The sequence below is a fragment of the Marmota flaviventris genome, chromosome 3, assembly GCF_047511675.1.
Source record: "Marmota flaviventris isolate mMarFla1 chromosome 3, mMarFla1.hap1, whole genome shotgun sequence".
Lineage (NCBI taxonomy): Eukaryota > Metazoa > Chordata > Mammalia > Rodentia > Sciuridae > Marmota > Marmota flaviventris.
The window spans coordinates 68,524,801-68,552,652 of NC_092500.1; the positions used below are offsets into that span (position 1 = coordinate 68,524,801).

Here is a 27,852-nt window from a genome sequence, read left to right on the forward strand (position 1 = left end):
TATGTACCTCTGTTCCCCATTGCCCAATCCACAGGAGGGTATTTAACTTGGCATCCATTTCCTTCAGCAGATAGGATGGATGCACACAAGTTCAGCCACACGGAGCCCCACTGGCATCCACGAGTCTGAGCCAAACCCTTTGTTCTCATCTGCATTTTCCTCCCTCCTCTTCTCCCCATGTTGCTGTGGTCTCTCCTGTCCCATGGATCCCTCTCCCACTCTCCTTCCTTGTACTCATAGGCAGACACCCACTACCCCTCACACATGTGCGTGCACGCACACGCACACACACACACACACACGGACAGATTTCTATATTGGTTCCAGGATAAACTGGATAAGGAGGAATTTTCTCTTGAAGAGTTACATTGGCAGGAATGTCTCTGCATTTCTTTGAAGTCATCAAAGTAGATGTTTTTGGAGGGGTAGGTGGCTACATCAATCAGGTGGCCAAATGGTGTCACTGGAGAAGATTTAAGAAGCATCTGTAGTCACTCAGTTGTGAGTCTGTTTCCTGCACATGACAGGGTTAATTTTGGAGACTGCATTCTCTCTCCCCATCCAGCCTGAGGTTACACTTCACAAGGGTAGACTGGGCTTGAACAGAGGAGGCTGTATACTTTCTGAAATTTCCAGCCTAGTTGGTTGGGGGTTGGAAACTGTGGGGGATGTGCTCTGGAAACTGAGGGGTAACATCCTGGAAGGTAGGAGGCAAGCGTCCTAATGTGCCTGTGCACCTATGAGTCTGAGGAATGCAACATGAGTCATCAAGGGAGGTTACGAGTAATAGGACATACAGTCTGTTCCCTATGCCATGCTACCTTCTGGCCCAGCAAGAGGGAATTCTTTTAGGACCTGATCAGGTGCCAGGTAGAGTGCAGGGACCCAGGGAGACATGGGTGACAGAGCCTGAGGGTGGGAATGATTTGAGGAGTGTGATGACACTGTGACATTGTGAGTGTGGTTAAGTTAATCTCTACCATTCCAGCCTTTGCTAAATGACAGTCTCTGAAGGCCAGCTCATCAGAGACCCCCCTCAAGGGCAGTGATGGCTTCATCGCTTATTAGCCTTCCTACTGGTGGGAAGTGATAGGAGGGACCAGATTTTCTCTGTAACAAGAGAGTTCTCAGAAACTATAAGTTATGCTCAAACAACTCCATTAAAAATATATTTCCATGCAAATCACTGACCAAAAATGATGCATTGAAACAATTTCTACAGTATCCTGTGGCCAATCATATTAGCTTTCGATATAAATGATTAGGATGAAAGGCAGTAGCCAAGAAGGGGGGCACATCTGTACAACACCTTCTACTGCTTAAGCTAAGAGGTCAAAGCTAAGAAATCCACATATGCTGATGCCTGAAGTGTGGGCTTTTTAGCCCCTGCATCTGACAAAGCAACCAGGTGATCTTCTCTCTTGGAAACTTTCTCCTTTACTTTGGTTCATCCCCAAGCATGTCCAGATATAATCAACCCAGGTAGCATTAGCAGGTCAAGTCTGGCCCAGATGGACAGAGCTGGGTGTGAACAGCACTCAGCCTTGGGAGCAGGGCAGTAGGAACACAAAGTTGGGGGTGGCGGTCCATAGTATAGGGGGGCATGGGCCTGAATTCCAGGATCCTTTGACATCCCCCTCCCCTGATTCAGGTTTTCTTCCATTAGTTTAGGACAGAAAGCAAATCTTTAAACAAACTCTGCACTATCACCCAGGTCACACGCGAGAACAGACTTGAGGCTCATCTGTAGCACCAGGAGATGTGGAGGTACTCTCTGCCCCCCTTGACTTGCCTCAGCTCTATCTCCTCAGGTGGGGAGTCGTTGGAGTAGTGGGTGTACTGAGGTCCCTGAGGGCACCCTGGAAGCAGTGCACTCAAGATAGGCAAACAGCTCTGGATTAAGTCTCCCAATAGTACTGTGTGGGTGGGTCCCTTCCTCCCCAGCACCCGGCAGTTAGAGTAATTGTTCCAATTTCTGATTACCACCATGGCAGGTGAGCTGTGTAATTGCACTTGGTGGGGAGAACAGGCGGGAGACCTGAATCTAACAAAGCAAGTTTATGGAATTGAAAGCTGGCTTGTTGACAGGAAGTCTTCCTGCACCTGGTGCCTCAGGGAGAAAGAATCTGTTCCGGGGGCGCCTTGGGGTCTGGGGTTGGGCATTAGAGCAAGGATGGAGTACTGACATTGGGCAGATATTCCCAACTGTGGGTCACTTGCTTACAGTGGGTTTTTCTGGCTGACAGCGACACTAATAATCTCTAAGTCAGATCTTGAGTTTGTCTTTGGACATCAAATCAGGGAGGGCCTGATGTTGGCAACAGATCCCCATTTGAGCCCATGCCTCCAGCTATCTCTCCAGTGTGCATGAATGGGTTCAAAGGTCTTGCTGAGGGCTTCAGGCCAGGCTTATGAGCTTCTGGAGCCATGGAGGACTGTATGGCCTGGGCTGTGACGCCTATGTGTTTCTCGCCTGTGGGCTCAGGCGGGCTGCAGGGCAGCATGGACTTTGGGTTCAGTTTCCCCCTCTGCACTCACCATGTTGACCTGGGTCTCCTATCCAATCTTGGCCTGGTCTCTTTTGTCTGGGGACCAGACAATCAGGGTAGAGGACCTGATTGTGCAATTTGGGGCCAGACCTCTGTTGTGGGGGCTTGCTCTGGGCTTGAGAGGGAGTTTGGGCCATGAGCTAAACAAACTGAGTCTCTGGGAAGAACTGCCCTGACCAGCTGCTTGAGGTTAAAGGAGAAGCCCCAGTGTCCAGGGCCAAGCCACACAGAATCATTTGGAAGAAGAAGGCAGCTTAGCAAAAGGATGTTTCCCTGGACACTTTGTCTGGGGCTTCAGTCTACCTTATTTTTACTAACAATCAGTTACCTGGTCCTTAAATTTCCATAGAAATAGAGAAGCTTTACTCTAGCATTCCCAGGGCTGGGCCAGCTGTGGGGTTGGGCCAGAGGTGAGAAATAATACTTAACTTTCTTGAATGAAAAGGTTGATAAGGAGTAAAGAGTGGACAAAGAAGCCTCATGGGGCATGTTGTGGGATTTAGGTCACTCTGGGGCCTCATTATTCCTAATAGCACTAACTCCAGCTCTTCCCCAGAAACTAACTTCGAAGTGTTTGGTTGTTCTAAAGCTTTCCTAGGATCATTCTAAGACTAAAGAGGATATTTTGGGAAAAGAATGTCCTTATTTAAAGCTGAAAAAACCAGCGTGATTCTTGCTGTTCTAGTAAATTTATCAATCCCCTATAATTTTCTTGACCCAAAAGATAATAAGCTGAGCTCTTAAATAAGGGCTCAACCACATCCTTCCCCTGTGTGTGATCTCTTTGCTCCTCCTTTTCCTCCAAACCCAGCCTCACAGCCCTGGCAGAAGTGGTCAGTCAGCCACAATTCCAGGCATGGTTTCCCACCACTCTGATACATAGACCCTAAATAGTTCAGGCTCCAGTCTCTGGGAAGCCCCTAATGTCCCTGGGCTAGATGCTCCCACAAAGACATATGATATGCCTAATGATATGATATTCCTCCAAGCCCTCTGCAGTCATGGGAAGTGACTGTATTCATGGAGGGTCTCTGAACTGGGGAGCCAGGAGGTGAGCTTTGCTTTCATGGAAAGATTTCCCTCTTGGAATTGTTTCCTCTATAGTCCCCACCAGCAGGGGAATAGTCATGGCAAAGGTCTCAGGGTTAAACATCATCCTGGTTGAGTCCATACATGACCCAGGTCATGTCAAGGTCAACATCATGGCAAGGTGAATGAGTCTCCTGTTTTCCTTATAAATGGAGTATTCTCTGAACCTTACTCCTACCTTCACACCTCCAGACCCATTCTCTACCTTTCAGTGCCCTTTTCCATGTCACAGGAACCTCTTGCTTCTGGACTCATCTCCCTGTGCTCCCTTGCTGAATGACTTCTAATTGGGTCCAGCAGAGGAGACATGTTCACGGGATCTGAGGGCCAAGGGAGGGAGAGTTTTCAAGTATTCCTCCTGGCTGCTCCTTGTTTCAGGGCCCTTCTCTGCTGCTGTGACTACAGTTCCTGGGAGGTGCCCTGCTTTCCATGGTTCCAGCTGTCATTGGGTTAGGTTACTACTTCTTCCTTTATCCCTCAGGCCACCCAGGTCAAGGTGGTAGGGATTCACTGTCATTCCCACACTCCCTTTTTATGATCTTATCCTTGCCAACACTTCTGTCAACTGATCTTTCTTCAAAATCTCTTCATGTGAATCCTCTGGGATGAATTATATTTTCTTTAGGGCCCCAACTAATACATATCACCTCCTTCATTTCCCAGATAGTGCTTCTGTGACCAAGGGGATCCTTGGGCAGGTTCTCAAAACTTCATTTGAAGCTTCATTCAAAGCCTAATAAGAGGCTGCAGCTCCGGCCCACTGTGTTCTCCTACTTAGAAAAGCTGATCCCACTCTCTCTCACCCTTGGTCAGTCCATCTTAAGGACCTGGTGGTGGGTGTTGGTAGACTTGGGCAGGAGGACATTATCGAGGCCATGGACACAGAATTGTCTCCACCACAACTTTGTTCTGGCACAACATCAAGACTCCTGGGCATCCTCCTACCTTAAGGGGAACAGTTCTAAGAAAGAAGAGCAGGAATCATATTAAGCACCAAGAAGAGAAGAGAAAAGAAAGGCAAGTGCATTAAAAACTACTCCCAGCTGGGCACAGTGGCACATGCCTGTAATCCCAGTGGCTTGGGAGGTTGAGATGGGAGGATCACAAGTTCAAAGCCAGCCTCAGTAAAGGCGAGGTGCTAAGCAACTCAGTGAGACCCTGTCTCTAAATAAAATACAAAATAGGGCTGGGGATGGGGATCAAAGGTTTAGTGCCCCTGAGTTCAATCCCCAGTACCACCCCCCCCTCAGAAAAACTACTTCCAGATATTAATCAAATAAGAGAAATATTCCCGTGCTGGCCAGAAGATGTCTGAGGTACTAGTGGGGAAAAGGATGTAGAACATGGTCCTCAAGGATAAAGGCTATATTCCTTGACAAGTATGAAAATCAATGACTTTCCCAATCTGGCTGAAACTCAATTTTGCAGACTTTCTGTGCCATCCCTTCTCACTTGAGCCCTCCAAGTTGCTGAGCTTCTTGCTCTCCCCCAAAGCTTCTGAGTACTTCCCTGTCATCACACTCGCACTCCCTCTGAAGAGAAAACCCTTCTGCACTGGTTTTCCAGTGCTGTGTAATACGTACCACACATGGAATGGCTTTGAACAACACCCACCTGCTGTCTCACTGCTCTATAGGTCAGAAGTCCAGGCAGGTCCACAAGATTCTCTGCTTAGCATCTCACAGGCCAAAGTCAATGTGTTGGCCATGTGGTTTATTATCTGAAGTCTCTGGGACAGAATCTGCTTCTGAACTCATTAGGTCATCAGAATTCAGGGACTGAAATCCCTATATTTCTTGCTGGCTGTCAGCTGGGTCTGTCATAGGTCCTCAAGATAATCTGTGTATTGGGCTGGGGTTGTGGCTCAGAAGTAGAGCGCTCACCTAGCATGCATGAGGCATGCTACTCACTATACCTTCTCTGCTACAACCGTCACTACCACTGTAAAACCTTCTCAGTCTCATCATTCAGAATTAACTCTTCTCTGAAGTTGTATCATGTTTTCTTAGTCCATCTGGGTTGCTATAGCAAAATACCTTACACTGAGGCATTAAAAAAAAAAAAGAATTAACTCTTCTCTGGCTGAAACTCAATTTTGCAGACTTTCTGTGCATCCCTTCACACTCATTCCCTCCAAGTTGCTGAGGTACTTGCTCCCTCCCAAGGCTGCTGAGTACTCCCCTGTTGTTAGCTCTTCTCTGACCCTTGGTTGGATTTCTTATGCTACAGTATTCAAGAGCTCCTTGAGAACAAAAACTCATCTTTGTGTCTTCTATTGTACCAATGCCTTTCACTTAGTAAGTACTCAATAAACATTTGTCAAAAGACAAGAAGGAAAGAAAGAAAGAAGGGAGGAAGCAGGGGTGGAAGGGAGAAGTTATAAAGATTTAATGACAAGCACCTGAAGTCACCTGGTTGGAAGGATCGCATTTCCATAAAAAATGGAGAGTGTAGGATCACTAAATGTTTTTAGTTTCTTTCTCCTTCTCTTCTTCCTTCTCTTCCTCCTCTATTCTATTTCTTCTTCAAATTATATTTGGAAAACTTTCAGGTTCAGCACTTGCTTATTACCCCAGAGGCAAAAGGTAACATTTTATACCTTTGTTTCCTAGCAAAAAGCATGGTCTATTCATTGAAGAACCAAAGTAGGTGCCTACCATTATTAAATGTTTAAATGTTTAAAGCAACTGAGGAGTTGATGATGACTAGATGATCCCATCTAGTCCTTCTCTTTCTTTAGGAATAAGGCGTGGTTAGCCATTCACCTCAGGTAAGGCAAGTGCTCCCAGCCTAGTGGCTCCCCCAGGCCCCACAACCTCTCTTGCAGGAGTTCTGGGTTGGCCCCCTCTCTGTCATCTCCCATGTTTTTCATTTCTTCTCTTCCTAATCCAGAGCCAGGTACTAAAATGGAGACTGGTGACCCAAGTAAGGAAATGCAGATTTGGGGTACATTAACATTTTTTTTGTACTGGAGATTGAACTGAGGAGCACTCGACCACTGAGCCACATCCCCAGCCCTATTTTGTATTTTATTTAGAGATAGGGTCTCACTGAGTTGCTTAGCACCTTGCTTTTGCTGGGGCTGAGCTTTGAACTTGCAATCCTCAGCCTCAGCCTCCCCCGCCACTGGGATTACAGTCGTGCACCACCATGCCGGGCACATTTTTTAAAGTAAGATGTGTATATGGTAAAACCCCAAGCAAAAAAGAAAGAAGAAAAGTGAAAATCTCCTTCCACACATCCCTCACCCAACCCAAGCTCTTTCTCCAAAGACTTACTCTTAACAGTTTCTTACCTCTCCTTCAGAAAAAAAGTTTCCTGAAACCTGCATTCTAATCTCAATCATACTTCTGCAGCTAGTACACAGTTTAAGTGACACCTTATTTCTGTAAAGATAATTTTTCTTTCTTCTGAACTATTAAGCCAATTTAGAAGCATTTAGCAAAACTATTTGCCAAGCAAATTAAAGTATTGAACTTGTTTGCAGTTCATCCAAGACGAAGATGAGATATTATTTTAATTCCCTCACATAACAGCCGCCTCTTCTCCCTGACTCCGTTCCCTAATCACTTCCCACCTCATCTTCTCTTGCCCAGATGAAAGCAGTCAAAAAGTTCAGGAAGACAGTTGCAAAGACCTAGCAATATTTCCTCCAGGAAGTAAGTGAGTGGACAAAACCACCTCCTTCCTGCTCCACCAGCCTACCCTGGCTTCAGCCCTTCATGGATGCAGCACAAGGCAATGCAAACAGGGAACGGCCAGAAGGTCCTGGCACAGGAATCCTTGCTAGCTACAAAATAACATCCTTGTTAGTTATGTTCTAATTAACCTGTTAGGATGTAATTTTGAGCACTTATTGACGTTGTGTATGTTTTGTGTGCCTGTGTGTTTATTGAGGGTGCTAATTTTTCTGTTTATAAAGAGAGCCAAAAGAGTCCAATGCTAGGAACAACTGGACTAAGACCTTAATTTAAAAACACCTTAAGAGATCTGTCACCTAGATTTTGGGACAACCTTGGGCAAAGGTCTCCATCTTCTTACTACCACTTACTTCCAGGATCATTTCCATCCCCACTTCTATTATTTATACACCTTCTACTTAAAGCCTGGGAGATCCTCCTGACTCTCCAATTTGCTACAGGACTTTCAAACAATCTAAAACTCACTGAGTGTGAAGCCGTTTATAAAACCTAGAGCAATGTCTCCAAAAGTATGAACAATGTAAGAAATGTCCACTGTATGCTTGAAGGAATACTTTTAATAGATTTTTAAAAACCCTGCATGCTGTTCTTTGGTTAAAAGAATTCCAATACAGATTCACACATGAAAGGCCCTGAGAAGTCCTATATTGAAGAAATCTATTTGATGTTGATTCTTTCATTCATTCAAATATTCAAGTTCCTACCATATGATATGTTATTCATGTTTTTGAATCATAAAGCATGCCCTTGTGGTCATAAGTTATTTTAAAACTTTAAAATTTTATTCATGTAGATTATTGTTTTGTAATTTTTAAATATTTTATTGCCAATTGTTTCTCGACTATTGGCTTTACTGGAGCTTTAGCAATGAGTAGGATAAATATGGCTTTTAATTTTAATCTGAAGAGCAGATAATATACAAATGAAACTTAAAATTTCAAACAGTTCTAAAGATGGTCATAAAGAGTGATGTGGTGAGGGTATGTACTTTAGATGAGGTAGACAGGGAAGTCCCTCTCTAGGACAAGACATTTGATCTGAGACTTAAATGACAAAAAGAAGCCAGCCATGTGAAGGTATGGGGAAGGGTACTGCAGGCAGAGGGACTAGCAGATGCTGATCCTGAGGTTGGAGTGAACCTCTCATGTTTGGTGAGGTCTGATAGGTAGGAAGGAGCCATGTCATTCAGGACCCTGTTGGTTATAGCAAGGTATTTACTTTACGCAGCATTTGCCAAACGTAGTTGGTCATAGAACTTTTTTTTCCAGTGTGAAAGTATCTATTAACATCCCATAGAATTAGTATGCTGTGGAACACAGTTTGCAACACCCAGATCTGAAGTGTTACCCCCTCAAAGTGTTGACATCCTCTTGGAGGAATTTGCATTCTGACAGGGGTTAAACAGAATAGAACACCAATGTATATTTGAAGGCTTCAGCTAGCAGATGGGAGAGGATGATCATCCTTCCTTTCCTCTTTTGATTTTTATTTTGAATCATAAAATGTGCCCTCGTGGTCATAAGCTATTTTAAAAACTTTAAAAGTTTATTTGTATAGACTATTGTTTTTGTAAGTTTTAAATATTTTATTGCCAATATGTTTCTCGACTGTTGGCTTTTTTATTACATCCTAAAAAAGTTTCGAAATCAGCAGGATTGAATGACAGAAAGAAGGGAAGGGCAAACAAGTTTAAGATACTTCTGTGGGGAAAAGAGAAGAGCAAGGGGTATGAGTATCTTTGGGCCACTATGATGGAGTTAAAGATACAGGCCACTTAGTTATTTCTTATCCTCTCTGGAGAGTGTAAGCAAATGGGCATGAGCCTGGTAAGAGGAATTGAAATCAGAAATCAGGAAGAACCTCAAGACTGGAGAAAAATGTAAGACTGCAAGGAGTTACTGAGAAGTGGTATGAAATCTTCAGGAACCTTTTAGAACATGGACAAACTCATCTGCCTGGAGAGATTTTAGGTTAACTTCCTGGAATCTCATTTTGATTCAAGGCAGTGGAAGTGAAAATAGGAGGGTTAGGAAATTAGTCACAGAGTCTAGGAAAGTTAACAAGAAATGGTTTTGTCATGTGAAGTCAGCTTCCAAACAAATTAATAATAGCTAAGATTTTTTAAAAAGGGATAAAAATTGACATTTATTGAATGCTTCCTACATTTCAGACGACCTACTAGTTGCTTTTTGTGCATTATTTAATCTTCACAACACCTCTGTGAGGTAAAAAACAAATGATCTCTATTATGTAAGATGAAGAAGCTGGGGACTTTAGTGGTTAAATAACTAACTCAAAGTCACGCAGTGATTAAAGGACAGGCCTGAGATTCAAACTCAGGTCAGTTTTAATCTGGAGGCATAGCACTTAGACCTTACTCTATATTGCCAAAATATGGAGGCAAAACATTGATCACTAACTTGTTGAGTTTGAAGATATTGAGGGGGGAATGGACTCTTTTTTATCCTAAGTCTGGATACAAAGTTGTTAACCGGATTTTTCTTTTTCTTTTTTTTTTTGAGCTAAAAAGAACAGAAGCCGGGCGCAGTAGCACACATCTGTAATCCCAGCAGCTCAGGAGGCAGAGGCAGGAAGATCACAAGTTCAAAGCCAGCCTCAGCAATTTAGTGAGGCCCTTATAAGTAACTCAATGAGACCCTGTCTCTAAATAAAGTACAGAAAAGGGCTGGGTGTAGCTCAGTGGGTAAGCATGCCTGGATTTGATTCCCAATACCAAAAACAAAAAAAACCAAAACAGAACAGAGATAGCACAACAAGAAGATTGGAATGCCTGTGAATGGGCAAGATTTCACAATGCTCTTTCAGTCCTGGATAACAGGACAGATTTGTAAAGCAGAGCCCAGGGCCTGGGAACTTGGAGAAAGGTACAGGTATTGGCAAAGGTACTCCCTATAGAGACAGAGAAGAGCAGATATGATCATGCAGGCTCTGGAGGAAGCATATGCATGGCAGGGAAGGCCAGAGGATGACAGACGAGAGGCCCACACAACTACCTGAAATGACTAAATGAAAAATTAAAACGACAAATTGGGTGTGGTATGGTGGCAGCTCAGGAGGCTGAGGCAGGAGGATCTTGAGTTCAAAACAGCCTCAGCAATTTAATGAGGCCCTAAGCAACTCAGCGAGACCCTATCTCTGAATAAAATATTAAAAAAAAAAAAAAAGCAAACAAAGGGCTGGGGATGTGGCTCAGTGGTTAAGTGCCCCAGGTTCAAACCCCAGTACCTGCCCCCACCCCATTGAGAGATTGGGTGAACTGGTCACTGGAATCCACCTTAGCAAGGAGAAGTGGGAAGAGGTTTTTACCTACTGAGTTCCCAGCTCACATCCACCATCAGCTATCTGTCTCTGTATAGCTCACCTATCAATACCTCCTTTATTTACCATGTTAGTTTTTATTGATTATTGAGGCACAGATATGATATGCAAAGGTTTTACTGTGGTTACCCACACATAAATATTACACTGCAAAAAATACCCAATAACCTAGATTAAGAAAGGCAATGTTATCCCTTCCCAGTTCACCATTCTCCCAGATTTCATGTTAGATCATTCCCTTTTATCATCTGTGTGTTTATATCTAAACATTAGATTACTTAATTTTACAGGTTTTGAACATTAAATAAATGAAACTATCCTGTATACATTCGGTCACTTGCCTCCTTACCTTAATTTCCTGTTTTTGAAATGTACCGTGTGAATGAACATTGTCGTAATTCCTTCATTTTTCACTACCATGTAGCATCCCATGTTTTGGAACATGCCACAGTTTACCTATTCGTGATTCCATTGAAGGATAGTCATTTTTTCCCAGAGGTTCTTTTTGTTATTTTAAATAATTTTAAGGGAATATTTGGTACTCATCTCTTGGTGCCCACGAACAAGCTTCTCTGGAGTGCATATCTAGGAGCGGAATTGCTGGGTGATGAGGTCGGAGCATGTTAAACTTAACTAGGAAGTGATAAGCCATTCTTTATGGTGGCTCCAATTTGCCCTACCTTCAGCAATGTGGGTAGTACTTCCAAATGCTCCACATCTTTGCTAAAACTCACAGTGACTTTTGAATGTTGGAGGTGTGAAATAGTGGTTTCAATTTGTATTTGTCTAACGACTAATCAGGTTGGACATTTTCCCCTATATGTTTATGGACCATTTCTGTATCTTCTGTGAAACGCCTGTTCAGATCTTCTGCTCATCTTTTATGTGATAGCTTCTATTTCTCTCATTGACTCAGAGCTGTTCTTGACCTCTGATGCTAGTTTTTGCTGGTTACCTGTGTGGCAAACATCTTGCTCTTCTCCTGGTCTTGTTCTAGTATTTGGTTGTGGTCTTTTTATAACAGAAATTCTTCATTGCACTACAGTCAAATGTGTTCATCACTTCCTTTGAGTTTACCCCCTTATCTTTCTTAAGAAAATCTTCCTTTTTGAACATTCAATAAATCTTTTATTTTAGGATAGTTTTAGGTATATAGAAAAGTTGTAAGAGCATTACAGGGTTTTTACTCCACACCCAGTTTCCCTACACTCACCACACTAATGAATAAAAATATTGCTAAATACTATTATCTAAATATAAAGTATAAAAAATCATTCAGATTTGTTTAGTTTGCCTGCTCCTGGATTCCATCTAGGATGTCACACTGTCTCTTTAAACTTCCTTATTTTGGGTGCTCTTACAGTTTTTGAGGAGAACTGGTCAGATATTTTGTAGAATGTTCTTTAATTTGTTTTTGTTGTTATTGTAGTTGTTTTGTTTTTGGTACTGGGATTGAACCCAGGGGTGCTTAACCATTGAGCCACATCCACAACCCTTTTTATGTTTTATTTTGAGACAGGGTCTTGCTAAGCTGCTTGGGGCCTCACTAAGTTGCTGAGGCTGGCTTTGAACTTGCAACCATCCTGCCTCAGCCTCCTGAGCTGCTGGGATTACAGGCATGTGCCACCCCACCTGGCAATGTCCTTCAATTTAAGTTTCTCTCTTCTTCTTTTCAGAAATTATGGGTTTTAGGGAAGAACACTACAAAGGTAAATTCCATTTTCATCCAATCATATCAAACGTATATACCATTAATAATTATTTACCACTGATATTGTTAAGTTTGCTCACCTGGCTAAGTAAGACTGTCAGGTGTCTCCACTGTGGAGTTAAGTTTCCCATCCCTTTCCAAACTGTGCATGTTAGAAGAAAATCTCAAGGTACATGCTGCACTGATGAGTAAGGAGTCATGCATCACCTCCTTGAGTGGATGGTATCTGTGCAAATTATTTAGAATTCTTCTTATAGGAAATTTGTCTACTCTTCTCTGCTTATTTACTTATTCTACTTATTCTATTCGGTTTATCATGAGTTTTTATTTATCATATGTGGAAATTGTGTTATTAGCTTTTTATTGCTGTGACCAAAATATCCAACAAGAACAACTCAGAGGAAGAAAGATTTATTTTGGCTCATGGTTTCAGAGGATTCAGTCCATGACTGGTTGACTCCAAGACAGAAACATCATGGTGGACGGATGTGGTAGAGTAAAGATGCTCATCTCATGGTAGCCAAGAAGCAGAGAATAGTCTAGGGAGAGATAAACCCACCCTAATATGTTACACAACTGTAATATGTTACACAACTGACATAACTTTTCTATGTTCATATGTGAATACACCTCCAATGACCTACTTCTTCCAACTAGGTCCCACTTCCTGCTAGTATATTTAGCTAGCAATGGATTAATCCACTGATAAGGTCAGAATTTTCATGATCAAATCATTACCTAAAAATCCCATCTGGGAATCTTGCTGCATTGGGGACCATGCTGTCCCTGATGTTCTTTGGGGCTACATTCCAGATCCAAACCATAACAAAGGGTGTAAGTCAAGTTTCTCCCTGTTAGAGGGGTATGTTACAGATGAGCAAGGGAGGAGGCTGGAATGAACTTTGTGGCTTTAAAAGAGAATTGATGACTTTAATACGAACTCATGTTTAGCTTAATAAAGATCCCAATGAATAGGTACAGAAATAATTATAGATATGTATATACACACATATATAGTACACATACACACATATTTCCTAGCTTGGTTTGCTGAGAGGGTCTAGAAGCAAGATACCCCAATAGCATGCCTGGTGCACAGATCTCAATTTCTAATACCATTCTTCAGTAAAAGGAACCAGAGCTCTTTGGAGAAGTGGCTGATTCTAGGGACAAACATGGAGCATTTCGTAATGCCAGCAACTAAGAAGTTAATCAGAAATACACACACACACACAAACACACACACAAAATTATGGGGGTGGTGATAGCATCAAAGGGATACAGGAGTCAAATAAAAGAGGTCTTTATGGCCAAAGCTGGAATAATTTGAGCCCCCAATAAATGATGGAATATTGGATTATAACCTAAAATAATCTTCATGGAGTTCTATCAGTATTCTACGCTATCTTCTAAGAGTTTTTCTTAATTTTGAATTTCCCCTTTTAAGTCTCTTATCAAACTATAGGTAGTTTGTGTGTACTGTTTGGAGTAAGATCCAGTTTCATCTCCTTCCATATGATAACTAGCCTTATGTATTTGACAGCCCCTCTCCCCCCACTAATATGCGATACCTATTCTGTTACAAATAAATATCCACATGCACGTGGGTCTGTGTTTCAATTCTGATTTATTGGTCTATTGCCTTTCTGTGTTTTGTTATTTCATAAATTATTATAATTTTATACTATGACTTGGTACTGGGCAGAGGAATTACCCATCTTGTACTTCTTCTCTTTTCAAATCAGGAGTATTTTGTCTGTATTTGACCCTTAATTTTCCCAAACAATCTTAGAAATAGCACTTCCAAGAAAAATTGTTAGAATTTTTATTGTAATTGCATTGAATTCACAATTCAATTTTGTGGTACTAGAGATTGAACACAGGGGCCCTTTACCACTGAGCTAAATCCCCAACCCTTTTTATTTTCTATTTTGAGACATGATCTCACTAATAGACAAGGCTGGACTTGAATTTGTGATCCTTCTGCCTTAGCCTCCTAAGTCTCAGAAATTATAGGTATGTACCTATAGGTATGAGCATGGCACATAATTCAATTTTGTAAATAAACGGCATTTTTATTACATGTGTCTCCTTAGCCAAGAACACAATGTATCTCTTCATTTATTTGATCTTCTCTAATATGTTACACAACTGTAATAGAGTTGTGTAATTTTCTCCGTGAAGAACTTGAACACCTTTTCTTATACTTTATTTCCAGTAATTTAATTTTCATTCTCTTTATTTTTCCTTTTCTTACTGTTTTTTGAACTCATATGCTTTTCCCCTATCCCCTAACTTCTTTTTTTAAAAAATATCTTTACTTCATTTATTTATTTTTCTGTGGTGCTGAGCGTCAAACCCAGTGCCTCACATGTGCCAGGTGAGTGCTCTACTGCTGAGCCACAACCCCAGCCCTCCCCTGACTTCTTAAATAGAATACTTAGCACATTAATTTTGAACATTAGAAGTATTTTACTGCACCGGGTGTGGTGACACACACCTGTAACCCCAGCTACTCAGGAGGCTGAGGCAGGAGGATCGCAAATTCAAGGCCTTTCTGGGCAATGTTAGTAGACCCTCTCTGAAAATTTTTAAAAATGAAAATGGCTGGGGATCTAGCCCAGTGGTAGAGCACCCCTGGGTTCAATCTCCAGTACTGAAAAAATAGAAAAAAAAGTGCAACCATTTGCAGCTATAACACATGGGCTCCACCATCAGATGCCTGGGCCCACTTCCTGCCTTTGCTATTACTGGTTGTGCCATGTCATTAGCCTCTTTGAGCTTCAACTTGTTCATTTATACCTGTCTGAAAGTTGTTATGAAAATTAAATGAGTAAGATATACATATTGTTGACATACTTTGGTTTACTGCTACCATTTTATTAAGCACTTTGTCCTGATTTTGATTCTGTTCCTTGTGCATAAAACAACACCTGCCACAAGGTACAGTCTAGGTAAATATTAGTATTATACTTCTCTGTGTAAGTATTATTTTAGCTTCATCCATAAATTTCAATATAGTATTGCTATTAAGTTCTAGGTATTTTCTCTTTTACATAATAGTTTATTTTCAGACACATGTTTTAGAATTCCCCATTGTTACGGGCTTTTCTTGGACTCTTTGTTATTGACACTGGGGTATTCTTTAGTATTTCCAGTTACCCTCCTTTCCTGGACCTGGGGGAAGGTTGTCCTTCACTGACTCCTGAAGTTGTGGTCACGTGATTTTTCTCTGGCCAGTGAAATGCAATGAAGGTATTTATGAAAGCAGCATTCTACACACTCTTTCTCTTTCCACAAGGACTGGGAAAACACGGGTGAAGATGCACTAGATCAGAGTAGTCTAGAACACAGAACCACACAGAGAGCAGCTACTCTGGAGGGTTGTCTACACCTTGAGCAAATAATAATAATAAAAGTAATAATAAATTTTTGTCCTATCAGGTTACTCAAGGCTTTTGTTGTTGTTGTTTGCTTGTTTCTCACACTAGGGATTGAACCAGGGCACTCTACCACTGAGCCCTTTTATCTTTTATTTTGAGACAGTGTCTTGTTAAGTTGCCTAGGTTGGCCTCCAGCTTTTAATCCTCCTCTCTAGCTTCCCTAGTCGCTGGGATCACAGGTCTATGCCACTATGCTAGACCTGCTATTCGAGTTTTGATGTTGTTACCACAGCATAACTTACCCTTTCCTGATTGATATTACTTCTTTTTAGTTGAATTGTGGTCAAATATTCCTATTGGTATAAAAGCAGTCCTTTAAACCTGTTGAGGCTAGCTTAAGGGATAACGTGTGGCCAATTTTCATAAACATCCCATGTAGTGCTCAATAATACTTATTCTGGGGTTCAGTGAATTAGACAAAGGGGAATGAAGGGAAGGAAGAGAGGATGGGAATAGGAAAGGCAGTAGAATGAGTGTGACATAACTTTTCTATGTTCATATGTGAATACACCACCAGTGATACTTCACATCATGTACAACCCCAAGAATGGGATCCTAATTAGAATAAGTCATACTCTGTGTATGTATGATATGTCAAAATACTGTCAATGTATGTCTAAAAAGAACAAATAAAACATTTTAAAAAGTACTTATTCTCTACTAAGTGGAATGTTCTGCATATGAATATTAAACTCATTAATTGTCTTTTTTATCACTTAGTTTTTTTGTTCACTTAATCTGTCACTTCTCTAGAGTCATGTTGAAATTTCTCACTGTGATAGTGAGAAACTTATCATCCTACCATTTTACTACATTTTTTTTTTTTGAGGCTATGTGGTTGGATGCATACAAGTTTAGAATTATTTCAGCTGCCTTAAAGACTATTAGCATATATCTGGAATTTTAAAAATCCAATCTGACTGTTTTCATCACTTATCTATTTAATTACAACTTATTGTGGTTGTTGACATACTTTGGTTTACTGCTACCACTTTATTAAGCACTTTGTCCTGATTTTGTATCTGTTTCTTATTGCTCTTGAGAATCCAGTTATACATCTAGCCACAGTTCCATGGTAGGGGAATTTTCTCCTTGGAAGCTTGACATAATCTCTTCTTTTTCCTTTGATGGCAAGTTTCCCATGATATTCCTAGATGTGATTTTTAAAAAATATTATCTTTTCGACATTCACTAGTTAAAGATTCATATTTTCCACAGTTCTGGAAACATCTCAGTCATTGTCTTTTTGAAGACATTTTCTCTTTCTTATTCTTCTATTTCCTTCTAGAGCCCTAATTAAACACAGTTCAGTTTTTGTACTCTCTTTTTTGTATCCCCTAGCCTTTCATATTTTTATGTCTTTATCTTTTTCATCTATATTCTTTGTAATTTTTTCAGCTCTAACTTCCAGTTTATTAATGCTTTCCTCAGCTATGTCTAACCTACTACTTAATCTGTCCACTGAACGTTAAGCCTCAAGTAATTATTTTTTAAAGCAGAAAATTTTTTAATTCTTTCCCAAGTCTTCTTAATTATTCATAATCACTTGTTATCTGTGTATTTTTTAGCTTCCTTTTTCTTTTTTCTTTTTTAGTTGTAAATGGACCTTTATTTTGTTTATATGTGGTGCTGAGAATCGAACCCAGTGCCTCACACATCCTAGGCAAGCGCTCTGCCACTGAGCCACAACCCCATCTTCCCCCCCCTTTTTAAAATTTCTTTAAGCCTATTAAACTTAACTGTGTTATGTCTCAGAATTTTAACATCTGAAGCCTTTGGGAAACTTTCTGCTAATTCTCACTCAATGTGTTTTATTTCCAGGTGTATTTTTTGAGCTACAATTTTCCTTGGCATTTCATCTTTGACATATCTTTGGGTACTAAGATGAGGTTGGGTGTTCCTGTGGAGACGAGTTATGTTTGATTTTGCTCAGTTACCTGAGTAGTACCAACCTGGAATCACTTTAAATTTTATGCTTGAGAGTTTTGTTTGTTTGTTTTTGGTTTTTGTTGTGTTTTTTGGATTACATAGCATATGAATTTAGACTACAAACTCAGAGTCACATTGACTTGTGGTTGTGAATTCTAAACGGATATTTATTATTTTTCCTACCATCTAGAATGACTCAAGCCAGTTTCCCTGCTGTTATCTTTTACATGGAGGTTTATTTCTCAATAACCTTATACAAAGAGTCTTGGCAAATACCTTTAGAGGGTACAGCTTTATGCAAGATGATTCCTTGGCTTTACCTCCTGTCCCTACACCCTGTGAAGCCATCAAAGTGAAAGCTCAGGGTTACCAGAGTTCTATAGAAACTCTGAGGGTGAAGGTGACTATTGGTTCTGGCTTACCAATCTGTGTTCTTACTTGCACTTTGAATTCTGCAGATTTCTTTCTTTACTGCCAGTTTGATGATAGATTTAAGATTTTAGAAAATTGTTGTTTTAAGTGGGAGGATCATTTATGATATCTAATCCATTGTACTGTTGCAAAGGATATTTTGTTTTTTCAAAACCATGATTAAGAGGAAGGTAATGCAATGTTGACACATACCATTCGTTGTCAGTTGTTCTGTTCTAACACCACCTGCCCCCAGATGCCCTCTACTTACAGGGTGTGTGCAACTTGGGAGAAAGAAACATGGCAATAAATCCTTGATTACTGAGGATCAAATGTTAATTGATCATCTAATGCAGTAAAATAACAAGTGATTAGAAGGGAGACATTATTAACCACAAAGCAGGTTTTGTGTCTCCTCTCATTTGGAGCTTTGATAAGGAAATATACTGGCAGTGGGCACCAAAAGGAGCCTTTCTATTGGACTGGAGTGCACTGGTACAACCTACAGGGTTTACTATGTCTGTTCAAAGTTTAAGACTCTGGGAATCAGGGAGAAGCTGAGGGGAAGCTAAGAATGTAGAGACATTTGATTCTGTAAAGTTTGAGCTCCCAACATGGTGGAAATGGTGGACTCACTTCAGTTATCTCTAGGAAGTGAAAGTGGAGTTTTAACATTTACCTCTAGTATTCACTTCTAATTCCCATCCAGATCAAGTGTAAGGTTCCTGGGAAGAGAGAAAAAAAAAAAAAAAAAAAACAAGAGAGAAAAAGGTGGGAAAGACAAAAATAACAAGATTTCTATAGAAAAAAAAAAATTATCTGTGGAGTTGTTCTTGGTCCATCATCCTTCTCAGAACCTCCATTCCAGCCCTGTGAGGTATTGCCAGCCTGTGTTTTCATGTCTGAGAACCTGAACTACTTGCTTAAATGTTCTTTGTCACCCCTCTTCAACCATGTTTTAGATTTCACTGCAGGAAAAGGAAGGAGAATGGGTAGACAATATTGGCAACTGACATATTTTTCTCCTACCTGTTCTGGTCAGTCTTAGACTCACGGACCACATGCTCTGGATGGCCCTCAAGCTGCCCACCATGGGACAGATGAGGAGCCTGTTAATGGAAGGAACAGAGGAACATGAGGTAAACTGGGAACAGAGGGGCAGAAGGGGAAGCTCTAAGGAGTACCTGGCTTGTCTTTATAGAGCAGAAGCATGGGGGAAGGAAAGCTTACCAGGAAAAAGTTTGAGTGGAGTGAGGTCCTGAAAGAAGGATTGGAAACCCCTCATGGTATGGGCCTCCTCATCACATTCTTTTTGGACTTGGTAGCTGCTACTCAGAGGTCAGCCAAGCTGGACCCTCCTCCTTTTGAGGGGTTTCAGGAACCCTAACTGAGTGACAGCTGTCTTTGAGAATGTTGGTTGAAGGAAGGTTCTTGGCAGTGGCCAAGCTAAAAATGAATAGGCTACTCTCCTGCTCCTGACTACCCTTAAGTAGCTACCACGCCCTCTTCAGATAGCCACTTTCAGGAGAGCCTGTCCTCTGGTATAATCTGGACGGGGATCTGTGGCATTAGAGATTTGGTAGCTGTCATCCCAGAAGCAAACCATAGTTTGACTTTTACCTTCATCCTTCTATAGGTTCAACTTAAATAAGCCAAGCAGGTCCAAGTGGATTTAGCTCCCTCAGGTGTCTTAAAGAGAATCTGTCTTGACCTCCAAGTCATTTCTGGAGACTTTGCAATATATACACACACACACACACACACACACACACACACACACACACATACTTGTTATGTATACTGCCTTAGGCAATGGAACACACAAAGATGTGGTGTTTGCCCTAGGGGAGCTTCTGATCCAGCTGTCAATATGCCAATAATATGACCAACACCATGGAAGCCCCCATGTGCCTCTCTTAGTCATGCCATCATCTCCAGCCTCCTTCCCAAAGGTATCCCTGTTCTGACTTCTAACCCTAGAGATTTGCAGACTAGCTTTTAAACTGAACCTGAAGGTTAACTTGAGTTGGTATGTGCCACATACAGCAAAATCAAAGGATACCATTTTTCTAATTTGTGAGATCTCCTTTACAGATCCAAAATCTATGTTTCTGGGGGTATATTTCAAGCATTTTCCCCAAAAGTGAGAGGTCTAACACATGGTGAGACAGTCTAGGTCTGTGATGTCATGGATATAAGCATCCTGCCTCCCATTAGAATCCATGAATGCCACCTGAATCTACTCACCACCCTAGGACATCAGCAGGGGCTCCACATGTCCCTGGTAGGTCCCTTAGCTTGCAGCCTAGAACTGCTTAAAGATTCAGTGTACATATTTGTGGGACTGAGCAATAGAAGCATAAGGGTCTTCACCATGACAGGTCCAGGACACAGCAAACTGACCCTGATTCCAAAGAGGACTCCTTTTGCTTGAGAGGAGCCATCTTGACAAGATGCTAACTTTGGATACTAACTGCTCAGAATCACAGCCTCAGCATGTGACTTAAAGTCCTAACAGATACTTGCAAACTGTTTTTAAAAAGTAATCATAAAGCCAGGCACGATGTCACATGCCTGTAATCTCAACGACTCAGGAGCCTGAGGCAGGAAGATCTCAAGTTCAAGGCCAGCTTCAGCAACATATGAAGCCCTAAGCAACTTAGTGAGGCCCTGTCTTGAAATAAAAAATAAAAAGGGTTGGGAATGTAGCTCAGGGGTACCCCTGGGTCAGGTCTCCAGTAACAACAACAACAAAAAAAAAGATAGAAATGCAATCTGAATTCTTCAGTGAGTTGGAAGAAATACCATTTTTCTGCAGTACAATCCACATTTCATATACCCTGAGGTCTTAACTTTCATCTTCACCTGCAAAAAGGAGACTATAAATGTCATGCACTTCTGGAAACCAAGAAATTAGTTCCCTCAAAGGGATGAGTCCTTTCTATATAAGGAGTACAACTAGCACAAAAGTATTATCATCTTAATTGTTTTACTCTAAAAATCCCAAATATTCCTTTCCAGCTCTGGCCTGGAAAGCCCTGGCACAAACAGCTCCCATTCTTAGGTTTGAATTTTGTGCCTCAAACAGCAATGGCAGCCCAGATCTTAGAGGGTAGGCCTCCAGACCTCCTGAAATGCACATTAGCTACAATCTGGGCAATTCTTTCCAGGTGATTCTCTTCTTGGTCTAGTGAGGTAGATTAAATTCCCTTTCCTCCCAGCTCTCAAAGAGGAAGTGGCCTCTTGGAGGCAATCGAGCCAGGCTTTATAATATCAATACCCCACAAAACCCCACAGTCTGGAGCCTACTGCTTCTCTCATTGGATCAAAATTTTCCACTTCCAGTCAAGATCTCAAGAAGTTAGTTCAAATCTAAAATATATTGGGCAAAAGGCAAAAAAAAATTAGTTATGTGTATCTGGGGGTTTAATATACTTTTAATGGTGTTATGTGCCACCATTTTAAGAATAGATGGCAATACTGCTGATAGACCTACAGATTTTTTTTTTAATCACAGTAAAGTTCAGTGCTCCTTTTCTTTTTTCCTTTCATACTTCCTTTCTTTCTTCCCTCCCTTCAATCATCCTTTTCTTCCTAATCAGTGAGATAAGAATTAAAGAGCAAAGAAAAGGGAAATACCCTGTTGAGACTCCAGAGGCTATGACAATTTTAAGGGAATTTGCAAAATGATTACAAAGAACTGATATCAGCTATTAAGTTAATATTCATCTAATATTTATTATGTGCCTGGCACATAATTAACAACCCTATGAAGTCAACAACCCTGTGAGTATTACTTTCCCCATTCTGCTGATGGCAAAACCATCAGTAAGATGGTTCAGAAAGATTAAGTACTTTTCCCCAAGTCACTTAGACACTAAGAAACAGTGCAAGCCCAAAAGCTTTACCTCCCCACTCTCCCTCCAGTATCAATCCCTGGAACCTTGTAGAAATGTGTCAGGGACCTTACTAGGCACATGGAGATCACTAATCCAAATTCTTTCATATTTCAAAGGAAAGTCTAAAAAAAAAAAGGTAACTCTATTTGGGGTATAGAGATCCAGACTAAAGATAAGTCCCCTCACCAGACTATTCTAAATATGGGAGCTATAGCTCCCAGGGAAGAACTTCCAAAGGGGAAGAGTATAGAGTGTGGTAGCTCTCAGACAGCCTTCTAGCTACCTTCCCTAAGGTGAGTGTTGCCATTTCTCCAGAAGGCAGAGAAAGGGCAGGGTAATGAGAAGAGCAAGACCCCTGTTTCAAGGCAGGAGACAGCCTCTAAGTCCCTGCTTGGTGGCTCACTGACCATAAACTTGGATGGGTTGCCTAAACTTGCTGAATCTTTCTGTTCTCTAGAGCAGTGGCCTCCAAGAGGGGATACGCTATAGGATTTCTTGAGCAAGAGAAGGCAATATTGTGACTTCCTTTTTTTTGGCGGGGTAGGAGGGGGGGCTGTTACCAGGGATTGAACTTAGGGCCCTCAACCACTGAGCCACATCCCCAGCCCTATTTTATATTTTATTAGAGATAAGGTCTCACTGAGTTGCTTAGTGTCCCGCTGTTTCTGAGGTTGGCTTTGAACTCGTGATCCTCCTGCCTCAGCTTCCGGAGCCAGTTGGATTACAGGTGTACACCACCACCCCTGAGGTGACTTCCTTTTTTATTTGTTTTTTATCTTTGAAAATTTGAGCTTTAGCTTTAGTTAACAGAGGGACACCAGCATCACCAGCAAAGATGGCCATATGTCAAGCATGTTGGGTGAAGTATCTGAATGCAAAGAAGTAATGTCAGAGAAGTCAGTAAAATGTTCCAAAAAGTATCAAGGATGTCATTTGAAATTAGAAGTAATGGTTATTTTTTTTTAAAAGAGAGAGAGAGAGAGAGAATTTTTAATATTTATTTTTTAGTTTTCGGCAGACACAACATCTTTGTTTGTATGTGGTGCTGAGGATCGAACCCAGGCTGCACGCATGCCAGGCGAGCGCGCTACCGCTTGAGCCACATCCCCAGCCCAAGAAGTAATGGTTATTACTGTTAATGATAACTCTCACCTAGAAAATGTAATGTGACTTGAGATATTAGCCAATGATAGTACTTTAAAAATAATATTCACATATGCAGATGACAATTTTCCATTTTGAAAATAGGGTTTTACATCACAAATATTTTGAGATCACTTCTCAGCTGTAGGACATGTGGATGATACAAAGCATCACCACACCACTGTTTCAGTCCAGGGTGACTCCCATTGCAAGAGGAGATGGAGGCCAGAAACAACAATATTAACAATGGCAACATTTTTAATGGCACAGAACAATGAGGCAAATGCAACAGAAAGGGGAAGCCATGCTTTGTAGTGTTTGTCCCAGGCCAGAGGCCAAAGGCAAAGGAGATGAGCTGTCAACAGCCACATCTTTCTGGAGTTGGGGCCCCAGGGGAGAGATGCTTAACACATTCCTGGGCTGCTTACGGAATGTCCTTCCTGTTCTGGAGAAACAAGCAGGCCCAGGATGAGGCTTGTAGAGCTTTTGCTTATTGGTATGAAGAAAAGGAGCTCATTGCCCAATCATGCTCCCTGGAGACTTTCCTCCAAAGAGGGAGGGCTTCTTTTGTCAGTAGCTTTTCCCTACTGACCTTTTGAGTAGCAATGTAACACTAACTCTACTCTCACCTGTTCCTGAGGTGCTTAATCTCATGTCACAGAGCCTCTCCACTTATCTTTATCACTAGGCTCTTCCACAAGACACCCTTCCCTAGAGGAGCGAAACAGGAATTCCCCAAAGGTAATGGGATGTTGTTCTCTTGTCTCCTGCAAGAGTGATCATGGTTGTTGCAAAACCCATAACCCTAAATAGCCACAAATGGGAAAGGACTCCAAGCCTCTAGTTTATTCCATTGGTCTCAATGGTTGGGGTTGGGGCTTGGAAAGAAGTCATCACTGTCTGCTGGGGTTTGGACAGAAGCCCAGCAAATACCTGGGAGCCTGGGAGAGCTCTGAGCTGCCAATGCTTGGAGGTGCAGGTGGGAGTCTCTACCTTCCTTCGTCCAGCCCCCAGGCTCTGCATTACCATGCCAGCACACACTGTGTGTGGGCCAGCAGTCTGGCAACCTGGGGCTCTAGGATATGGAAGCAGGTGGGAAAGACTAGTGCCAAAAGCCCCAAGGATGGAGACATGAGCTGGGCTACTGGGAATGAAGCCCTGGAGCCAGATGGATTTGGAGTGAATAACTGGCAGTGCCCAACTCTTTCTAGGGCAAGCTGAGTCTGCAGGCTGTCACTTCTCATGGCATGGCATGCGACTCCCCAGAACTAAAGAAGTTCTAGTTCTAGAGAAGTCAGGATTTCTGAGATGCCATAAAGCTTCCCAAGGCTGAAAAAACCTCCACAAACTGGAATATGCAAGAGGCTGATAAGATCACAACAGAATTAAGGCCACAAAAGCCAACACTGAGTGGATACAGTGACACTGGGTCACTTCCTCAGTGACCTTGCCCTGACTGTATGACTTTGGAGGGAGGATCCTTGAAAGGCCTGAAGCCACCATGGAACCACTGTAGGGTTCTGAGGTTGCTCCTTATAAGCATGCTGGTCTCTCAAATGCCTTTCTGTCGATCTTATTTCAGGTTCTAACTAAGGGAATCCCATGGTGACATGGACTTGTGCAGGTCATTCAGAAAGGTGAGATTCAATCGAATGCCTGGATAGACCCTTCTATCTATTGGTTAGACAAACAATAAGTTCAGCATAGCCCATGACCTACTGCAGGATTTTTAAAACTCTGGGTCACAACCCATGAATGATTTGTGAAATCAGTTTGCTGGACCCCAAACTGAAAGAAGGGGAGGAAGGAAAAAAGGAAGGAAGGAGAAGGGAGGGAAGGAGGGGAGGAAGAAAAAAAGGAAGGAAGGAGAAGGGAGGGAAGGGGGGAGGAAGGGGAAAAATAGAAAACATTGTAGGGAAACCTCTCATTTCTTGAACTTTATCTATATGCATTAGTATACTAAGTTATGATAAAAACTCATTTGTTACTATGGGTTGAGTTAAAATTTCAAAAAACACTGTCCTGGAAAGACCTTTTGTTTGGTTTGCCTTCATTGCTTACAGCTTCTTCCATTTATTCATTTCATTTTCACCATCTGGAACATAAACAGAGAGAACAGTTCCAGATCCTTTTTGTCCTGAAAGATAAATTAGCTAACCTTTCTGGACTTAATTTTTTAAAAATATAAAACAATGGGCTAGGGTTGTGGCTCTGGTAGAGTGCTCGCCTAGCATGCATGAGGCACTGGGTTAGATCCTCAGCACCACATAAAAATAAAATAAAGATATTGTGCCCACCTAAAACTGAAATAAATATTTATATATTTATATAAATATTTATATAAATATATATATGATGGGGCTGGGGTTGTGGCTCAGTGTCAGAGCACTTGCCTTGCACATGTGAGGCACTGGGTTCGATCCTCAGCACCACATAAAAATAAATCAACAAAATAAAGATTAAAAAATTTATATATATATTAAGAGAACTAAATGAGAAGCCTTGTCCCTATGTCTGTCTCTCCCAATGTTCTTTGAGTTTACTGACAGTCTTCTCTTCAGTCCTCCCATGCCCATAACCATAAAATATTTAAGGGGAAAAGGGGGCCCTAAAAAAGGCAAAAGCAGTCAGATGGGAGTGTTCTACAGAGAGTTCAAAGGGCACACTTTTACCTGGTGAGCAGCTTCTGGACAGCTTAAACCCTCTGTCCATGGAGACAGGGTCCCTCTGAACCTTAAAGGGACAAGGTGATCCATTCAAAGTCTTGGCATCATGGCAAGAGGTTCAGAGAGTGTCCATCAGCCTTGAAGGCAGTATCCAGGCTACAGAAAAGAGGAGCCCATCAGCTGAGTGTAGGCTGCAGCCCTGTACCCTGACTACAGCCCCACCTGTCTGGGCACCTGCAGGCTCCCAGAGCCTGTCAGAGAGGTTAAGAGGCCAGGTTCTGCTTTCCCCTGGATTCTGTAGAATAAAGCCCACAAGGGTGGCCTCACCTCACAAGGGTGGCATGCACCTGGCAGGGCTCTTTTGTTTTGATACACATCTTTGAGTCTCTAGCACTGGAGTGTGGCATCTCAAACATAGCAAGCACTTAGTAAATATCCCCTGTTGCAATTGATTAGAGATAGGTACTGACCAAAACCAATCTGAACATTCCCCTAGTAACCATCACTATCCCTCCTAAGGACAAGTGAAAATACAAGAAATGTTAACTTTAGAGGGGAAAGGGGAAAAATTCATGTTTTCTGTAGAGGATCTGGTAAATGGTCTACATAGCAGTCTAACTAAAGGAATTCTAAGCTACTAAATCTGCAGGGTTTTTGTTTGTTTTTGAGTTGCTGGGGATTGAACCTGGGGTTTCATAAGCACTATACAATAAGTGTTCTAACACTGGGCTACTGCCCCAACCCAAATCTATACTGCAGAAATGCCACCTGTCATCAGGCTTTGAGAGAAGGGGACTCTCTTTCTCACTAGCCTTTCTGGTACCTGGCTAGAAAGAAGCAGGATCAGGAGACAATTAGTGATTACAACTGAACAGGGAAAAGTGCAACTCATGTATTCTTGCTTTTTTATTTTTGCAAAATAACCTTTCTCATAAGAATAAAGCTGAGGTGAAAAAAATCCATTTGTTTTCAATGTAGATATAAGAGGCTTGTTATCAGGTGACAAACTATGCAATACAGCAATTCATAATAGAAAGACTAGAGAAATGATGGGTCATTTTGGCCTGGAGATGTTGCAGAAGATTTGATGGAACATACAGGATCTGGGCTGGGGATGTGGCTCAAGCGGTAGCACGCTCGCCTGGCATGCATGCGGCCCGGGGTTCGATCCTCAGCACCACATACAAACAAAGATGTTGTGTCCGCTGAAAAAACTAAAAAATAAATATTAAAAAATTCTCAAAAAAAAACAAACCCCAAAACATACAGGATCTAAAGGACAGGTCTGGAGAGACAGATGAGAGACAGTCATTCAGGTATGGGGAGGTTGATAAGAAAATGGTTAGGGACATAGTGATATGACTATGATAGGATATATGTTAACACAGTGACAATATTTATAATCTTATAATCTTGGAGAAGGCTGGTTTAGCTAGACAACTGGTGAAAAGTACATGGGAATATTTTTTATTTTTTGAGAGGCAGCATGGAACAGTAAGGATGTTCAGAGAGAAGACCTGTGTTCAAGTGGCTCTATCATTTCCTAGCTGTAAAAATATTGACAATTCTGCACATCTGTTGTACAATAGGGAGAGTATTTTCTAATCTGCCTGTCCCAAAAAGTTATAATAAAGGCTGAATAAAATATTTCAACTGGCTGTGGTGGTACATGCCTTCAATCCCAGCGAGATTAAAGATAGAGAGCAGGTGGGTTGCAAGTTTGAAGGCAGCCTCGACATCTAAGCAAGACTCTCAGCAACTTAGCAAGTAAAAGGACTGGGGATATAGCTGAGTGGTAAAGAATTCCATCTCCAGTACCAAAAAAAGAAAAGAAAGAAAGAAAGAAAAGATATTCCAAAGAATCCTTTTATACTCTAAAATGTTTTATACATGTTAAATACTAGTTTCACTGCTTCAACCAAAAGCTGTGAAAAAAGACTCATAGTCAACAACTATGGAATTCTTATTACTC

The 27,852-nt window shown here is 41.5% G+C and overlaps 1 protein-coding gene across 1 annotated transcript in view; it reads left to right on the forward strand.

The window, feature by feature from the left end:
- The window catches only part of Vdr (vitamin D receptor), a 95,512-nt gene that overhangs the window by 6,359 nt on the left and 61,301 nt on the right, over nt 1–27,852 (forward strand). The window contains exon 3 of the mRNA XM_071609939.1: nt 19,215–19,311. Within this exon, the coding sequence (XP_071466040.1) occupies nt 19,234–19,311 (78 nt within the window). The 5' untranslated portion in view covers nt 19,215–19,233. The remainder of the gene's footprint in view (nt 1–19,214; nt 19,312–27,852) is intronic.